Genomic DNA, 12,830 nt, shown 5'->3' on the forward strand with positions numbered 1-12,830 from the left:
TCAACCTTAATTTTTTTTCATTTTGGAATTGTCATTCCGTCGTATCAATAGAGACATAGAGTTTAGAGTCATGTGCACTCCGATTCGATTGTTATCTCTAATAATATAAAAATTGTTGTTTTTAAACAATGCTCAAACAAACAAAGTCATGAAAAGACTTAAACAAATAAATAAATCATTATATTAGGGTGATTATGGTAGAAGGGGTGGAGTCTCTTTGGTGAGGGTTGTTTTGAAGAAGGTTATGATTAATGATCGAAAGATTTTAGTTAATAAGAAAAATTCTCTCCTATTGCCCTTTTTAATATAGATATAGATATAGTTATAGATGATGATGATGATGATAATAATAATAATAATAATAATATAGATTTATTCCCAACAAATCTAGTAAATTCTAAATATTTTAGTATGAAAGTCCTTCAATTAATTTTAGTTACGATTTTATGATAAATAATTAATTAAAACTACAAATATTCACATATACGAAGTAACCTTTAATAATAATAATAAAAAAAAAAAAGAAAAGAAAAGAAAAAGAAAAATGGAATTAAATTGTGGATTTTATGATCCATGTTATAGTAATTGGAATGAGAATAGGATAAACAATTCGTAATTCCTTTTTAGCTTACTAATCCGAAAATCTCTCCCTATAAATACCAAATTGCACCACGTTTCTTGTCATTCCTTCACTTACAGATCTTCTCTTTTCTGCACGTAAAAATGGCCAACCCTATCACTCTCCAAGAGATTCGTAATGAGTCAGTTGATCTGGTACATTTCCATGCCTTCTTCTTCCTCTCTTTCTCTTCTCTTTTCTTGCATCATTATCATCCTTTGCATGTTTTATATATATATGTCTCTCTCTCTCTCTCTCTCTCTCTCTCTCTATATATATATATATATATATATATATATATTTTACAGGAACGTATTCCCATCGAGGATGTCTTCGAGAAGCTGAAATGCTCAAACGACGGCCTCACTTCAGAGGAAGGGGCCAATCGGCTTCAAGTTTTTGGACCCAACAAACTCGAAGAGAAGAAGGTTCCATCTTTGTGATTTTTTATTTGTAAAAAATGAAATTACTGGTTATTAAAAGTTTCGTATCGGTAAATCGGTTTATTTATTTATATATTTATTTTAATGGAATCAGGAAAGCAAAATTCTGAAATTTATGGGATTTATGTGGAATCCTCTATCATGGGTCATGGAAGTAGCTGCTATCATGGCTATTGTCTTGGCAAACGGTGGTGGAAGGCCTCCAGACTGGCAAGATTTTGTGGGAGTTATTGCACTGCTTATTATTAACTCAACCATCTCTTTCATTGAAGAGAATAATGCAGGAAATGCAGCTGCGGCCCTTATGGCTGGTCTGGCTCCAAAAACTAAGGTTTGAAATATACTAAACATTATCATTATCATTATTATTCTTCTTATTATTTTAATCATTAACTTTGTAAACTTGTCTTAGGTTCTTAGAGATGGTCGGTGGAGCGAGCAAGATGCTGCTATTCTTGTTCCTGGTGATATAATTAGTATCAAACTAGGAGACATAATCCCTGCTGATGCTCGTCTTCTCCAGGGAGACCCTTTGAAGATTGACCAATCGGCTCTAACTGGCGAGTCCCTCCCTGTTACCAAAAATCCTTCGGATGAAGTTTTCTCAGGATCAACCTGTAAGCAGGGAGAAATTGAAGCAATAGTGATTGCTACTGGTGTGCACACCTTCTTTGGCAAAGCTGCTCATTTAGTGGACAACACTAATCAAGTTGGGCATTTCCAAAAAGTTCTTACTGCCATCGGGAATTTCTGTATTTGCTCTATTGCTATTGGAATTATTATCGAGATCATTGTCATGTACCCAATTCAACATCGTGCGTATAGGGATGGTATTGACAATTTGTTGGTGCTTTTGATTGGAGGAATTCCTATTGCCATGCCGACTGTTTTGTCTGTCACCATGGCCATTGGTTCCCACCGACTTTCTAAGCAAGGTGCAATTACCAAGCGGATGACCGCCATTGAAGAGATGGCTGGCATGGATGTCCTATGTAGTGACAAGACTGGAACATTAACCTTGAATAAACTCACTGTTGATCAATCCTTGACTGAAGTCTTTCTAGAGGGTATGGATAAAGAACATGTCATCCTTCTTGCAGCAAGGGCTTCTAGAACAGAAAATCAAGATGCCATTGATGCTGCTATTGTTGGGATGTTGGCAGATCCAAAAGAGGTATAGTTTTAGTTGATAACTTTTGTTTCATCTCTATCTCTAACTGAGTAAAAGTTTGATATTAAGAATTTTACATGATTTTATGCAGGCACGAGCTGGTATCAGAGAAGTTCATTTTTTTCCATTCAACCCTGTAGATAAGAGAACTGCTCTCACCTATATTGATTCAAGTGATAATTGGCATCGAGTTAGCAAAGGTGCTCCGGAGCAGGTAAAGTTTTTTTGTCTTTGTATTCTTAATAGGTGAAAATTTGCTTTCTGATGATTTGTATGATTCTCACTTCTCCTTTTTTTGAAACAGATCTTAAATCTTTGCAATTCCAGCGAAGCCAACAGGAAAAAAGTTCATGGAGTGATTGATAAGTTTGCTGAATGTGGACTTCGATCCCTGGGTGTTGCTAGACAGGTTTTCAAATGTTAACATTCAATCATGTTATAAAATTATCAATAGCAAGCTCTTTTCTTGAGGTTTATTAATTAATTTCTGATCCATAGGAAGTACCTGAGAGAACCAAAGAAAGTCCAGGAGAAGCATGGCAACTTGTTGGTTTATTAGCTTTGTTTGATCCTCCCAGGCATGATAGTGCAGAAACCATTCGAAGGGCTCTTAACCTTGGAGTAAATGTCAAGATGATTACTGGTATGTGCAAATCAAATTTCACTTTATAACTTCTTTGTTATATACAAACAGTTCTTTCTACTAAGCTTTTGAATGACTTTCTAAATATAGGGGACCAACTGGCCATTGCCAAGGAAACTGGTCGGAGACTTGGTATGGGATCAAATATGTACCCTTCATCTGCATTACTTTCTCAAGATAGGGGTGCATTAGCAGATTCCCTTCCTGTGGACGAGTTGATTGAAACAGCTGATGGGTTTGCTGGTGTATTTCCAGGTGGGTTTTGCAATTTCCTTTTTCTTAAATGGCATGAATGACTAGAGCATAAGATAATAATCATTTTGTAAATGGTTGAAGATCCTCATGAATAATTTAAATATTTCTACCTTCATTTAATTTGTCTGTTCATACTTATAATATAATAGAGTTGGCCACTATATTTGTTATATCAACATATTTAAGCCCCATGTTTTATCTTTACCCTATTGTTTAATTCCATTTGTTTGGTTAGCTATAAAGTTCTCCTATACAAAATGCAGTGTCACACATTGTTTTGCTAAGCTTATTTGAATATGGCAGAACACAAATATGAAATTGTGAGAAGGTTACAAGAGAAGAAACATATTTGTGGAATGACCGGAGATGGTGTAAATGATGCTCCTGCACTAAAGAAGGCAGATATTGGAATTGCTGTTGCTGATGCAACTGATGCAGCTAGGAGCGCTTCCGACATTGTCCTAACTGAACCTGGATTGAGTGTTATCATTAGTGCAGTACTGACTAGCAGGGCAATTTTCCAAAGAATGAAGAATTATACGGTTAGGCTATTCTTCTTTATGTTGCTTTTCAACCCCTTACAATGCAATTAGATTTATTTGACTATTTACAATCAATTCTTTGTCTTTTTCTTTTTCAGATTTATGCCGTTTCCATCACCATTCGTATAGTGGTAAGTTCAATGAAATTAGAAAGGTATATTCAATACTATTATTAATATAATGTGGACTGGAGAATAACTTTTCTTTTCGTTGACATTGCAGTTTGGTTTCCTATTGATTTCTTTGATTTGGAAATTTGATTTCGCTCCATTCATGGTTTTAATCATAGCTATTCTAAACGATGGTAAGGCTCTACCAAAAACGTTGACCTATTGTCTTCTTTATCATTTTAATGGATCCAGAATTAAGTTTTTTTTTATATATATATATTGTACTTTAGGAACGATCATGACTATTTCGAAAGATCGAGTTAAGCCTTCGCCACAGCCTGATAGCTGGAAGTTAAAGGAAATTTTTGGTACTGGCATTGTGTTAGGAGGATACATGGCCTTAATGACAGTGCTGTTCTTTTGGATCATGAAAGATACTGACTTTTTCACGGTATGAATGTACAATCTTTACATTATCCATTGAAAATTGGAAATTGGAAATCTATTCAAGTTATTGTGGCTTGCATTTTGTTCTACTGATTCATGTTTGTATTCCAATTCCCTTTCACAGAACACATTCCATGTACCATCTCTGAGGAACGACGACCCCAGAATGATGGCAGCATTGTATCTTCAAGTCAGCATCGTGAGCCAAGCCCTTATTTTTGTCACACGGTCTCGAAGCTGGTCATTTTTCGAACGTCCTGGACTTTTCTTAGTGGTTGCTTTCATAGTTGCCCAGTTGGTAAGAACTCAATTTTTGTAAATTAAGAAAAAAACCTCTATTCTCGGCCTTTTCTTTAGCTCATCCAACTGGTTAAACAAGGCTTAACACTGATTTTTTTTTTTCTGTGCATTATGATAGTTTGCAACTATGATAGCAGTGTATGCAAACTGGGGTTTTGCAAGGATACATGGCGCTGGCTGGGGGTGGGCTGGTGTCATTTGGCTATACAGTTTGATAACTTATATCCCTCTCGATATTCTCAAGTTTACCATTCGCTATGCTCTCAGTGGAAGGGCTTGGAACAACCTTTTGCAAAATAAGGTACTTCCTCTATGCTTTCTTTTTTCATTTTCCTTTAGATTTAAATACTACTTTGATCTTTTTACTTTTATTTTTGGTTCATTCTGATCAGTATACTTTTAAAATCTTCTTCTTGGTCTCTATATTTTCAATTTGGTTCATTTTAGTCCCTATAAGAAAACGAGTAGGCGAGAAGATCGAGAATCTTGAGAAATACAAATATCCATCCTAGTCATTATGGAAATGAATATTTTGAAAATTGACCAAAATGAACCAAAGTTAAAAGTATAGGAATCAAAATAATCAAAACAAAAAATACAGTGACCAATATAGGTAGTATTTAAACTTTTTCCTTTATAATCATGAAAGAATGACTGTGTTTATAAACTCTTAAACTCATTTTAAGTCAACTCACTTTTTCCTTTTTCCTCATGATAGACTGCTTTTACAACAAAGAAAGATTATGGTAAAGAAGAGAGAGAAGCACAATGGGCCACCTCACAAAGAACTATTCATGGTCTCCAACCACCTCAAACCAACATCATTGCTTCTGATAGAATCAGCTGTGGCGGCGAGCTTTCCGAAATCGCCGAGCAAGCCAAGCGACGAGCTGAAATTGCAAGGTAACTCAATCAATCTTCCTCTTTTTTTCTCAGTAAAATTGCAATATATTTCTAAGTGTACTAGACTTCTTCTTGGATAGTTTACCTAAAAAGTTCTCGTTATCGTTCAGGCTCCGCGAGTTACACACTCTGAAAGGTCGGGTCGAGTCGGTAGTGAAGCTGAAAGGTCTAGACATTGATACTATTAATCAACATTATACGGTGTAACAACAAGCAAACAAGCAATAGCTCGAGTTTTTCTCATATTTTCCTCAATGAGTTTTTCTCCTGTTTTTGTTAGAGAAACTCAATTATATTTTTTTTTCTTTCCATTTTTGCTCCATAGTAGATTAATATTTGCTTAGTGACAATTCTAGCCATTGTTTTCTGCCAATGCAGATGAAAATTTTTCATTTTTTAATTAATTACTTTTTTCCCAGTGTAGATCATTACTGAATACAACATCTTCCGATTCTTTCTTTTAATAAATAATAATAATAATAATGTTGTCAGCAACATTCTTTATTTTTGAATAATTGGTTTTTTCTTTCCCTTTTAAATATTATCATTTGGTTGCATAAAAAACTTTATTGAGTGGCTAAGCACTAATAATCATGGTCATTGGCTATGTTTCGTCCATTTGTTATTTGTGCATTCTCACTTCAGTTTCTTTTTCTTTATCATATAATTACACTACCTTATCTTCTCCATGTGATTTCTCTTCCTCTAAAGCCGCCTTTCATTTTTAAATTTGGATTTTTTAATGGTTTTAAAAGTTGCAATTCTTTTATAAACATTTTGAAATTTGAATCCTTTATTTTAAAACCAATTTTTTCTTTCCAAAATTGCAATATTGCTCTTTGATCTTTCATATCTCTTTTAAAACTTGATCCCTTTGTTCTGAAAGTATTCCCTTTCATAAGTTTTTTTTTTTTTTTTGGAAAAATTACTTTCTTAGTTCTTGTGTTTTACGGATTACATGTGTTTCTCTAAAATGTAACCATTTCGTTTTTGAAAATTCAAGGACTAAAATGTTTCTACTCTAAAAAATTCTTCTTTTTTTTCCTTTTCCCACTTTAAAGTTCTAAATTATATTCATAAAAAATATGCAAAGGTGAAGACTGAATTGAATCCTCTTCATTATCCATTTTAACACTATTTTTACCATTCCCCCTAAGTTGCAAAGCATCTTTTAAGACATTACTCATTGAGGTGTCTGCTTATAAGGCAAAGCAATTATGCTTCTCTGTTGATAGTGATAGCTTTTTCTTTTTCTTTCTTTTTCTTTTTTTTTTTTTTAACTTCATCCAGAAAATAATTGTATGAAAAATCTCTTGAATCTAAATGGTTAAATCATCCATTGATTTAAAAGTTTAAGCTAATGGTTGAAAGTAAAATTTTTGGGTTGAAATATGAAGAATACCCAACAAGTGAAAATCAATATTAAGAAGGTAAATTTAATATAAACCATAACCCTTTTCGATGGCTGTCACATTGGAGAAAAGGAAAAAGGTATTAAACCAATTCGACATGAGAAAAAAGAAAACATAACAAACTCGTCGATGTCGTATCGATCTTCATTCAAACAAATTCTTTTTGTTACAATTTAATTCTGAATTGTTACAAGAAACATGATTTTTTTTTAATTTATTATTTAGTTCACTGATGAACAGTCAATTCTGATCTCCCCTTGGTTTCTTGTTTTAACTCCAACTCTCCCAAGCTTTGTCATTGCAACCACAAAAGCTTGCTCAAAAGCTGTATTGTTGGAAGCAAATAAGTTCACTGTTCTTCTTGATCTTGGATCAGTAAACAAGACTTGGTCTGAGGTGAACAGTCCTTTTCCCATTTGAAGATTCTTGAAGTACATGTTGTCGAATGTGAACGACGACGTCGAGTCCATGTCAACCGCGATTCTCTGGTCGACATTTCTCGGGCATTCCTTCTTGAGCTCGTCGACGTATGTCGGATTGAACGTGGGGTCGACTCTGTTTTTGCCGTGGAAACTATATAGCCTTTTGGAAAAGTGCTTACAATGTGAGAATCCAATTGTATGTGCACCTTAAAAAACCAACACAAATTCATCAAACTACTTCAACTACATATTTACCTTTCCCAATTCTTCAAAATTGTAATTGGAAGTTTACTCTTACCTGAGAGAGCAATCATGTCTGTTTGAGTTAGACCATGTTTTGCAAACATAGCATTGAGTTGATTTAATCCAAAACCAGGCTGAGGAAGATGATGTCGAACGCTCTTTCTCGTCGAGATCCGCCCGTCTCGTCTTCCTAACTCCACGTCATACGACGGTCCTCCTGTCTGCAAGAAAACCACAACTCCCTAAGTCTATCTATTGAATGAAGGATACATGACTCTACATCGACAAGCGCCAAGTAACATAAATAAAAGAAAGCATTTCGCATTTTAATGAGTTTCCAATATGCAACGTAAAGCAGTCCCGCTTTCTCGGCCCGAAAGCGAAAAGTGCCAAGTGGATCAAGATTCAGGAGTTGCTTACCAAAGCTACAACATCTCTAGTAGCCAAAGCCAATATGTCAGCACAAGAGACCTTATTCTTACATCCCGGCACGCTATCGACGGCAGCCTTAGCTTTGATTACAGTGTCGAACCCGTCTCCGGCGAGCGAAAGATTCTCTGCATTATCTTTCTCAGAAGTGTGGTTATTTGTTTGAATCAACACAGAAGCATCACAACCCTGTCTCAAGAAAAACATCCTCAAATTCATGAAATCTAATGAATCTTATAGAAACTCATCAAACAAACAAGAAAAGAAATCTAAGAATACCCTAACAAAACAATCATGAAAGAAGAGCCTTAAAGTGGCAGGGGCAGTGACAAAAGTTTGTTCAAATTTCTGTTTCACTGCAGCTCTTACAATGGACTCAACATTTGGACATGAATTATGGTAAAAGTTGAGATGAAGCTGAGCAAAACAGCAAGTTGAAAGAAGAAGAAGAAGAAAGAAAGGGAGAAAAAGAAAGGTATAGATTTTCATATTGATGACTGAAAATGGTGAGAGAAGTGTTTGAAAATGTAATGATTGGTTTGTGGTTATATAATTTGAGGGAAGGAGGCAAAAGGAGGTCCCCCTTTGCCTACTTCTCTTCCTATCTCTTTCCACAGAAGTGACGAGATTTTACTAGTGAAAAAAGATTTTGTCCTCCTTTATTATTATTTTTTTTTTTAAATTTATATATATATATTTTTAAGATTGCAATGCAACTCTGAGCTGTCATTTTTTTTATACAATAAAGTATTAGATTCGAACTATAGATCTCTTGATCACAAACATGTTTTGTATACTAATTGAGCTATGCTTATTTTGACAATTTTGAGTTGTCATTAAAAGAAATAGTTATTTAAGTTTTCACCTTTGTTTTTATTTGATCTTTCATATTGGTGAGTTTTTACTATTGTATTTATGGGTAAATTGGGTGCATTTCTGTACTTTCCTTATCATCACTCTGAACCATTAAAATATGGCGGATTTTAAAAAATAGAAAAGTAAAGGAAACTATTGACACAAAATAACAAAATTTAATCTTCTTTGATAGAGGTTGATAGAAGTTTATCATGGTCTAACACTAATAGAAACTGATAAAATTCTATTATTGATACTATGTGATAGACGCCGATAGAAGTCTATCAGTGTCTATCAATATTTTTTTTGTTATTTCCATAAATAGTTTGACATTTTTCCTATCTGTCAAAATTTTCCTTAAAATATTAAAAAAAAGAAATAAAAAGAATTTACCAGATGACAAATTACAATTAGATAATTTAATGGGATATACAAAGATAGATGATACCCAAGATGCACCTCAATATATTCCTATATATATATCGAGTCCCTTTTTTGAGTTGTCATTTAACCTTTCAATTAATTTTATCTTTCCCTTTTCTCTCAAAATTAGGGAAAAAAGGTGACTCTATTGTGTATCTTGGTAGAGTTAGTAATTCTGATTGAAAATGGAAAAAAACCCTCTTCATTTCAATTCAATTGTAGAGCTAGTAGTAACTTTGATCAAATTGGAAAAAGAAATCTTTTCTTTCAATTTGAAGCTTGTAATTTTGATCAAATTAGGGATAAAACAAAAGGTCTCTGTCTCCATTGTAGAGCTAGTAACTCAATCAAATTGAAAACAAAGAACCACTTCCTCTTCATTGTAGAACTAGTAATTTTGATCAAATTGCAACATAAAATGCACTTTCTCTCTATTTGGGGCTTGTTAATTTGATGAAATTGGAAAAAAAAAAAAAAAAATCCTTCTAAAATGGCTAAGAAAAATGAATATCTCCTAAAAAAAATCTATCTTTGAATCCATACAGAACCCTCTTTTACTTGAAAATCTTATCAAAATGTCTTCATGGGTCCTCCCTCCTTTCTTGTGAAGTTGGACGCTCTCGAAATTGTTTCTCTACTAAACATGGCAACTGATCGTACAAAAATCTCAAACGAGATTGATGAAATTATAAGGCTTGCTCGAAAATAGAGAGTTGTCTTGTTTCTCATTACTAAAGTTAAACAACTTCGTCGCTCATCGCATTGGCCATTGCTCATGAAACATCTTCTTTTGGTCTGTTTTCTGTTAATTAGAATTGCTCTTCTTTCTTTCAAGAGTTCCATGTCTTTTAAGATTTTGTTTACCCTTTGTGGTTGTTGGATGTTATTAACTCTTATTCGAATGTTTGATTTTTATGGGTTCTTTCTATTTTTTTTTTATATAATATCTACTTCAAAATAAAAAAACAAAAAAACAAAACAAAACAAAAAAATGGGACCTCTCTCCATTGGAGAGCAAATCCCTTCAAATTGAGAAGGAAAAACAATAGTTATATAAAAATGACACCAACAACATTAAAATCATCTGTGTTTGCCCATGTAGTTTGTTCATTAGTAGATCCTTGTTTGTGCATTGCATGTGACTTAAAAGCATCTTTTATTTCACTTTTTGTACTCTATTGGGTGATTTTTCTTTTAGCCAAGCAATTAGGATGGGACAGCTCCAAAGTGAAATAGTTCCTAATACAAGTAATTAAGTAAATGAAAAGGATTGGTGGACCATTTTCAAGACAACCCTTTGTTTATAAAGGACAAAAAGAAAAGGAATCAATCAACAATAAATAACAATATTTTGAGAAGGAAGAAAAAAAAAACCCATTGTATTGTGCTAAAGTACTCTCTTAATCAAAATTAATTATTAATTTCAACCATATTATTCCACTACCTATTAAAACATGTCCCACTAAGCTATGTGTATGTCAAAAGTTCTCATAAAGTTAGTGGACAACATTTTATATATTAACTCATGGAGTGGCAAATTTGTTTGTTAGTCGACAATATAAACTATATGTTCAACTGATATAAAATATGTATCTTCGATCAAGATGTTAAAAATTCAAATATCCTCCCTACATATAGTTGAACTCAACAAAAAAAGGTTAACTAGACATACTTGTTAGACACGTTATTTTGAAGTTTGGCTAGAAATGTGTCCCTTATAGGTTTATCAAATTCTAGATCCCAAGATGTTTCCTTTGGTTGCTTATGAGTTTCTTTTCCTTTCCTAGTGTTTCTCTAAATAAGCAATTTCTCTTAGCAAAATTGATTAAATAATACTAATAATTTTCATGTAAGAGAAAACATAATGTGAGTATATTTTTAAAAGGAAAGAACTTAGTGCAGCTGGGCGGCACCCATCTATTGTACAGCCCGACTAGCAATCAATAAGAATGAGTCATGTGATACAATTTTTTTTTTAAAAAAAACCAGTGAATAAAAAAAAGAGAGAATAGACTGCACCTTATCATTTAACTTTTTAATAAAGTAATAAACTTTTTTTTTTTGAAAAAAGTTAATAACAAACAAATAGTAAAAGATTAATTTTCAATTTTCAATTTAAAAATTCAAGGATTAAAATTGAGTGAAAGTAATGATATTTGAAGTTTTAGATTGAATTGGATTGAAGAAGAAAGAAAGGCAATCAGATGGGCCACACCACAACTTAGCAAACCAGTTTTGTGTATTGAGACCGAGGCCACTTTTTTTTTTTTTTTTACACTACAATTTTGGCCCTTCATTAAGCCGACACAATCCTTCAAAAAGAAAAATGTAATAATAATTAAAAACAAAACAAAATGGTGTGGGAAAAAAGCCTGATTAATGGGACATTTGGTATGTTAGTATGAATCAAAAGTCAAAAATTAAAGAGGATGAATAGAATGTCTAGGTTTGACATGATTGAAAAAAAAGGTTAAGAAAGTGAAGTAATAAAGAATGACCATCTCCTTTGTAGACTAGGTCCCTTCCCTTGCTCTCGCATTAAACTAATCCAATACAATAATATTTTCGTATAGTATACAACTCTCCCTTGCTCACTTCTTCGTGCACTCCCTCATGTTTCATCTCGTTCTCAAGTGTCGAGGCTCATCCTCACTCTCTCACGCTCACACTTCTCCTTCACTCTCTCACTCACACTTCTGCTCATTCTCTCATGAGCTCACACCACTTCTTCACTTGCGCTTGGGATCCTTTTAAATCTTTCACTTAGACGTGTCAGGTTGAGAATGATTAGTGGCCCAGAGCAAAAGTAAAAGGATTTGGAAGCTTTTGTTCCACATTATAAGTTTTGACAAAAGTGGGTATAAATATAAAGGAAGCTTCCAAATTGTGGATGTGGTGGAAGTTAGAGCTCCTCACACGCATGTGCTGCTGCTGTCCGCCTGGTCTGTTGGGGTTGATGCTCTAAATCTCGTAGAGTTCTGTAATTTATAAATACCTGTATGAACAAACACCTGTGATATAATAATATGAGACATTTTCTTCACTATTGTCTATGAAATATGTGATATTTTAGTTGCATTAACCACAAACTAATAAACTAAGATCACTGGTTATCGTTGTAACTTAAGTATGTATGTGGATGTTGGATCAACACCAGCACGGAGGGGAAGAAATCAGGATCCATAAGCATTCTAATTCATTAATTTTGGTTGAAAAGAAACATGCTAAAACAGAGTTTAATGGGTTTCAAGAACACACCTTGGCCGAACCATCGAAATCTCTATTTCCAACTGCTAAATCCTCCAAATCCTTGTGTAAACCACCACAAGATGAAAGCTCATTGAACCAACCCATCGAAGAAGACCTTCTTCATCTGAATTTTTCAGCAAAAATTCAATCGGTTCATCATCCATTTCTTCATTCCAATCTCTTCAATATATTGCAAACTATCATGCAAAGAGATGTGTTGCATGGGATGTAGCTCATGCTTGGAGTAAACCAAAGGAAGAGGTGGGTTCCTTGTAAGTTAGTTGAAGATGAACATGAAAAACCCATTTTCAATTTTGTATAATTTTTCAATTTCCAAAATCTATTTTGATTTTTAAACCATATT

General features: G+C 33.6%; 2 protein-coding genes across 5 annotated transcripts; one reads left to right on the forward strand and one right to left on the reverse strand.

Moving 5' to 3' along the window:
- Positions 1–1,172: 1,172 nt before the first annotated feature.
- Positions 1,173–5,856, forward strand: LOC120086531 (plasma membrane ATPase 4-like). Its single transcript, XM_039043230.2, has 14 exons — positions 1,173–1,393; positions 1,475–2,236; positions 2,325–2,447; positions 2,538–2,642; positions 2,732–2,876; positions 2,967–3,131; positions 3,435–3,673; positions 3,772–3,804; positions 3,896–3,977; positions 4,074–4,234; positions 4,355–4,528; positions 4,649–4,831; positions 5,249–5,433; positions 5,544–5,856. Exons 1-14 carry the CDS (start codon positions 1,178–1,180, stop codon positions 5,638–5,640), a joined length of 2,670 nt encoding a protein of 889 aa, XP_038899158.2. The 5' UTR covers positions 1,173–1,177; the 3' UTR covers positions 5,641–5,856.
- Positions 5,857–6,960: 1,104 nt separating this feature from the next.
- LOC120085380 (peroxidase 45-like) lies at positions 6,961–8,521 on the reverse strand. 4 transcript variants are annotated; one of them, XM_090317319.1, is made up of 4 exons: positions 8,219–8,521; positions 7,931–8,128; positions 7,566–7,731; positions 6,961–7,427 (listed from the first exon to the last, which is right to left on the reverse strand). In XM_090317319.1, exons 1-4 carry the CDS (start codon positions 8,426–8,428, stop codon positions 7,195–7,197), a joined length of 807 nt encoding a protein of 268 aa, XP_090173445.1. In that variant the 5' UTR covers positions 8,429–8,521; the 3' UTR covers positions 6,961–7,194. The 4 variants fall into 4 exon arrangements, with proteins under 4 accessions (XP_090173445.1, XP_090173446.1, XP_090173444.1 ...); XM_090317320.1 differs by having other exon boundaries at positions 6,961–7,473; positions 7,931–8,132; positions 8,193–8,519; XM_090317318.1 differs by having other exon boundaries at positions 6,961–7,473; positions 8,309–8,518.
- Positions 8,522–12,830: the final 4,309 nt, after the last annotated feature.

The sequence above is a fragment of the Benincasa hispida genome, chromosome 9, assembly GCF_027475165.1.
Source record: "Benincasa hispida cultivar pf3 chromosome 9, pf3_genome.v1.1, whole genome shotgun sequence".
In the NCBI taxonomy this organism is placed as follows: Eukaryota; Viridiplantae; Streptophyta; class Magnoliopsida; order Cucurbitales; family Cucurbitaceae; genus Benincasa; species Benincasa hispida.